Source organism: Andrena cerasifolii, chromosome 7 (genome assembly GCF_050908995.1).
Source record: "Andrena cerasifolii isolate SP2316 chromosome 7, iyAndCera1_principal, whole genome shotgun sequence".
In the NCBI taxonomy this organism is placed as follows: domain Eukaryota; kingdom Metazoa; phylum Arthropoda; class Insecta; order Hymenoptera; family Andrenidae; genus Andrena; species Andrena cerasifolii.
The window spans coordinates 15,401,000-15,407,054 of NC_135124.1; the positions used below are offsets into that span (position 1 = coordinate 15,401,000).

Here is a 6,055-nt window from a genome sequence, read left to right on the forward strand (position 1 = left end):
GTTGCATTGCGAGAGTGCATCGAACCTCGACGAATTCTGAAAGGTCACCTGGATAAGATCGACCATCCACTGGACGAGGTGCCGCATAACGAGGAGGGGTGCGACTACTTGCTACATTTTTATGCATTTCGTGCTGGCGCGTGGAAAGGAAGTCGTAACACTTCGTATCATCGTTGGAAAGCATAAGTGTTCGTAAAGGATAACTTGGTAATTATTGTAATCGATTGAGAGATGAAAAGTTCACACGCTATTGCATCCTGTTACTAGATGTTCTTCTATTTCTATTCCTCTTTCAATCGCCAGCAGTATACGTCGGAGGGGGCTCGTATATTTAAATTAAAGGCAAATATTTCATAGATATTCTTTTATTTTCAAACCTCATAAATGAAGGGATCACCATTTCTGTTCTGTTATACTTTCCGCTCAAGTATTCACGGAAATATTGCGCGAACTTTCGCGAAGCTTGAATTATGTACAGGTGTTTTAGCGACGAACACTACTTGCGTTATGCAAGAGGCGAAGGTATTATTTGTTACAATTTCGACATTCAGTGCCTGCGCGTTACTGCGCTAGCTACACAGTGCTCTATGTGAGGATCGATGAGCAAATTGTTCATTTGCTTCGTATTAATACGTTCCGTGTAAATGGAAAATATACCAGGAACGCTGAGGAAAAATCTGCAGAAGTCTGTAGTACAAGAAAAGAAGAAAGTACTCTGTAAACACAGAATGCCCACGCCTCCGGACACCCAACGTTCTCACAACTTCTCTTCTCTCCTTTTATGCTGCAGACTTCCTCCTCCCAGCGTTGACACACATCACCCGAGTTTCAAGAATAAAGAATTGCGAGCCCCAAAACATAGCGGTACACCCCCACAAAATTCCTCGACTCGCATTCCTTGGCCAACGGTCGATTTATCAGGCCGCACTGTCGCGAATCAAAGTTACAATCTGAGCAGGTCGTTGGCTACCGGGGACATACCACGATAGATCGACACACGCCCGGGCATAAAGCAAGAGGGCCAGATTGTTTTCTCGTTCCTCGCGAACCCCTGGGCCGTTACTATCGGGAATGACACGAGGTGTGGCCGATAACGAGGTAGATACGGTTACGGGCTGGATCGTTAATGCCCCGTGAGTTGCCGGAGATCGAGCAAGGACGATCGATGGATCCTTCCACGCGGTCCTGGCGTTACCGTCGACGATGGACGCTCACGCTTGACTCGTGGATCGCCTGGGAATACAAGTAAATGGGAGGGCTACAAACAATGATTGGTTAACATTCGGTGAGAGCCCGTTTCATGTATATAGACGTATGGACAACGCGTGCAACAAGAACGTATGTATCAAACGTGGCCAAACGAGGATCTATGGATGTTTAAACATTGATTCGAAACGCGAGACTTATCCCTCCCTTTAGCTCCCTCCCTCACCTTCGAAACGGCTTCAAAGATCGTTACGAATGGAAAGAAATAAGCTAGCATTCCTCCACAGCGAATGAGATATTTGCACCGTAAGCAACGCCGCGTTTCCGAGTGAGAAAATCGACCCAGAATCGGGTAGATAAATCCCATATATACAGTTACACCACGGGGCCATCAGTTCCATCGTTATTCACATCGCGATACGTGCTACGAGCTAGCAGTTTCTACGTGTCCGAGAAGGAAATTGAGAAACGCCCATACTTTGTACCCGACACAACGCGATCGCTCAAGTCCGAAAGCAAGGATTCTTGCCGATTCTCCAGCAACTCGTTTCGAGGGGCCATAAAAGTACACCTTCGACCCTTGGCTTACCTCGAGATTCGACGTGGCCGCTGGCCACGGGGGCGACGTCTCCGCTCGATTCCAAATACAGATCCATCGTGGTTGCGGGCGCCATGGGAGATCGGGGGCCGGGCGGGTGTCCGTTCGAGGATGAGTCCAATTAAATCGGAACCGAACGACCCACCGTCGGGCACGCTCTCCGTTCCCTGGCGACACCCTCCCCCAGCCGATCGTGCCGCAGCCACGAAAAGTCCCCCCGAACGTCGACGGAGGCCGCCGTGATTCCGAGCAGCGACTTTCCATCAGCCATCACGGAGGAACATTGCCGTGCAAGCTGATGCTAAGTGAGCTTTTATAGCTGGGATACGCGTGCACGTGGGTCGGTGAACTTATCGGTGGTAAGGGCGGGGCTGCTCTTGCAATCTGCTGGACCGTGACGGGGTGGAAAAGCTCGGTCGTTGATGGAAAAAAATGTGAACGGCGAGGCGCAGCCTTGGAACGAATTGGTGACACGAAACCGCGCCCAAAGTAAAAGCCTTGAGACTTGGTTCCGGGATGCTGGCTCAATTTCCCTCGAAAACCAGCGAAATTTCATTTTTCCGAGGCATCGACGGTGATACCTGCGGCATATCATTGAGCCATTCAGAGGAAAGACTAACCCACATTTTTTGCAAAAATTAATTTCTTTTCAATTTGGATTAGTCCGTTTTTTTTTCTCTCAATGCCTCAATTCTGGCTGCTTTCTCACAGAAACAGAGATCGAAGAAGGGACTTTCTTTTAAGCATTGTTGGTGACACGTGTCAGGCGATTTGCAGAAACGCGGTAGTGGAAAATCTTCATGGGTGTAGTATTCTATGGTTTGTGGTGCTTTGTAATGGGATTACGTTATTGGCATGGTAACTGTGGGTGCTATCGGGTTTCCTATAAGTTAAACGCGGCTGTGTCCTTTGAGTAGAGGAAATGGAATTCTCGACAGTGCTTCTGACGAATTCTTGATCAAGGAAAACCATTGAGGACAGACCAGCGATTAACGAACGCACAAATCCGCGGTTCTAAACGGCTTTGGCAATCCTCTTTTATCGTGTTTCGGGCTTTGTAATCGTACACCAATTACAGGGCTCGATACGCATTATTTGCATTGTGAAAATAGACTCTGGTGGGCCGAAACCATTGGCAGGCCGATGGCACGCCTGTCGGCGCACAGAGAATTCTTTTTCATTCCAGCAGCATCGAAAATTGCGCACGGTTCTTTCGAAAATCGTTCATTGCAATCAATCAAATGCTCTATCGAATGTTTTGTTTCCATCAAAATCTACCACCGGGGTTTATTTACGCCAACATAATAATTTTAACGATTGCAGTATTTGCGCTCTCGATCAATGAATCCGGAATACATTCACATGCCGGATCAAATTTCATCAGCCCAGAATTTCATCAATTCCACGTCTATGAGTGACAGATGCTCGATAAGTGAAATTATTAAAAAAAAAAAACAAGACTGTGAAGAAGAAATAATTGTTCAGAAGCTTTTAGGAAGTAGTCTCATCGCGAGGACGTGCGTGTGTGTCATCTTCCTGTGAAATAACTGCTTCGCCAGCTGAAAGAAAAGATAGGAATTCTTCGTCCCTCTTGCTCTACTAAACGAGGCGTGGCATTAAAGTCGCCCCCCTCGGAGGGTTTCGCGTAACCGAGAAACAATTATTCGAACAATCGCGTCGCGGGTCACCTTCGTCACCTTCGAAAGTGCACGCAACGCCCAACAATGATATTCTAAACGATCTGTGGCATGGTCGGTGATCCATTGCGAGGCTGGTGCCACCGTGACACACACGAGCGCGTGTTCGACTACAATGAAACATCGTCATTCCAGGCGACAATTGCGGACCGGCGACGGCGCGTGGGCAATGCAGCCCGTGCCTCGCCTAAACGGATGCAACGACAAAGGACGCGCAACAACTCCATCGTCGACGCTTGTCCACCTAATCTAACGGGAAAGCGATAGGATCTTTGATCTTCCTAGCCGTGAAGGCCGCGATGACTGGTGCCTTCGGATCGACCGTGATGCATCCCTCGCCAACGGAACGGGAGATCGTAAATGAAACATGCTACGCGAAGAGCTTTAATCTAAGAGGATTACCCCTGAATAGTGAATACGAAATAGAGAGGAGAGGAACGACGACCTTAGCAGCGTCTCGGATAGAACAAATCATTGGAAATTCTGTCAGAATAAATTTAGGCAAACGTCCCGTTTCACTTTTGGCATTTCTGTTACGTTGCCTAATAAATACAATATCTAGAAGGCTGAAAAATGCCCATTCCCAAACTCCTCTGTCTAAACAGAGCGTTCCTATCCTATTTTATGTGTTTTTTTTTCTGTTGGTCGAAAGACCAGTCGCATATTGTTACAAGGTAAACGCAGTCGTAGAAACGGTTGGAAACGGATGCAGCGGTTGACTCGGAGCACGTGAACCCTGAGCCACGGGTAGGCTGTGAGGCGTTAAGAGTTGCTCTCGCGTGTCACTAACACGATGACTGACTTAATGCTGATAAGCTAAGAAACGGCCACGCGCCCAGCCCGCAGAGAATGTTTGGCGTGTCCTGTGTGCCCCGCCCTTGGGGTTGGCGGGAGCACGCGGACACCCAGGCCACAGACAATGCCCCTATAAAAGCACCATCGGGTCTAGTCGATGGCATCACATCCACTCCAGCGATCAAGGCAAACTATTCCAGAAGCTTTGCGACCAGCAAAATCCCGCAACCTTCCTCTCACCATGTGCACCCTCGTAGCGGTATTCCTCGTTGCAGCCCTGTCCGTCGCGACAGCGGCCCCATCCGCCCTGCTGGCTCCTGGAGCAGCCCTGGCTGGTCCTCTCCTGGGCCCTGCCGCCCTCAGCGGACCCGTAGTGGGACCATCCGCCCTTGCCGGACCCGTTTCCGGACCTGCTCGCCTCTCTGGAGCTGTCGACGGCGGAGCCGTTGTGACTGGAGCTGTCGCTGGCCCCTCTCTAGTTTCCGGTAGCGTCGCTGGGCCCGCCGCTGCTGGATGGCCCGTCGCTGCTGGATGGCCCGCTGCCGCCGGATGGCCCGCTGCCGCCGCGTGGCCCGCTGCCGCTGGATGGGGTGCCCCTTGGGGTGAGTATCTCCATCAAACTTTTAATATCTCTGTGGCTTGATTCTTCAGAATACTTTCGTTGCTCTCTGCTCATTATATTCAGAGGGAGAGTAGTATTGATTAGACTTTCACATAAATTACTAGAATGACATCTATTCTTACCAAGAAAAGACCGTATCTAATCTTAGAGTGTACGATGCGGACTCGATCCCCACAATGGTCGATAAATCCAACCACGCATGGGAGCTCAATTTTTATCGCTTCTTGGTGTCCCAATGAGATCACAAACGTAACACTGATTCTACAACGGTCTTTGGCTGCCTGGAATATTATGGTTTATTACCGTCTACTACACAGTATATACCGGTCTGCTATCAGTACTCCGAGGTTCTTCTCAGTTTAAATTCATGCCTTGGAAGCCACAGCGTGGCCGAAACGTAGAAGCCATATCTGTTAGAAAATTCATATCAGTTCAGCTAGATGGTATTCATAGGGATTCCTCCTGAAGTTTTACTGGTGATAACAGGATCACTTCCATTTTCAGGCGCAGTATTGGCCGGCCCTGCGGCACATCCTGCAGCTCTCACTGGCCCCGTCACCGCGCCAGCCCTCATCGCTGGACCATCTGGCAGCATAGCAGCCGGACCAGCTGGAGTGGGTGGAATCGTTCGTGCAGGTCCACACTGGTAATCACCCACCCTGGCGACACCTTCGACTGATCTCCTCCGATGCCCGCCATTTGAAACAGACCGCGCCACGATCTCCGTCATTTACCGCTAGTACCTCCCATCACTGTATCTTTACATGTATTCTGTGTACATAACAATATCTCGTATATGTTATTATATATAATAATAAAAGCATGCCACTTTGGAGAGGAATTCATCTGCCTTCGATTTACCGATACCTTTCGCCCTCCTCCAACCGCGCAACCATCAATTTCCACCTGATCTTGAAGTGGAAAACCTACCTAGGGGAGACTCGGAAAAAAACGGGTACCTAGGTAAAACCGGGTGGGGCTATTATTTTTAAAACTGCTTTAACATTTTCGTTACGGCATACATTTCTGCGAAAGTGTTTTTTTCTAAAAAAAAAATTTTTTTTAAACTAAGAGAGACTGGGTTAACGTGAGCCTCGGGGTAAAATTAGCTTTCTTAATTTGTTCTTTAAAAATAGA

At 48.8% G+C, this 6,055-nt stretch overlaps 1 protein-coding gene across 2 annotated transcripts; it reads left to right on the forward strand.

Annotated features, from left to right (window-relative positions):
• Window positions 1–4,477: 4,477 nt before the first annotated feature.
• Window positions 4,478–5,734, forward strand: LOC143371789 (uncharacterized). Of its 2 annotated transcripts, none has more exons than XM_076817386.1 (2): window positions 4,478–4,886; window positions 5,429–5,734. In XM_076817386.1, the coding sequence occupies exons 1-2, from the start codon at window positions 4,538–4,540 to the stop codon at window positions 5,566–5,568; spliced, it is 489 nt and encodes a 162-aa protein (XP_076673501.1). In that variant the 5' UTR covers window positions 4,478–4,537; the 3' UTR covers window positions 5,569–5,734. The 2 variants fall into 2 exon arrangements, with proteins under 2 accessions (XP_076673501.1, XP_076673499.1); XM_076817384.1 differs by having other exon boundaries at window positions 4,478–4,898; window positions 5,423–5,727.
• Window positions 5,735–6,055: the final 321 nt, after the last annotated feature.

Coding starts and splice junctions, on each gene's coding strand:
- LOC143371789 (XM_076817384.1), top strand. CDS start 4,538: ATGTGCACCCTCGTAGCGGTATTCCTCGTTGCAGCCCTGTCCGTCGCG. Junction 4,899..5,422: donor TGGATGGGGTGCCCCTTGGG/GTGAGTATCTCC, acceptor TTCCATTTTCAG/GCGCAGTATTGGCCGGCCCT.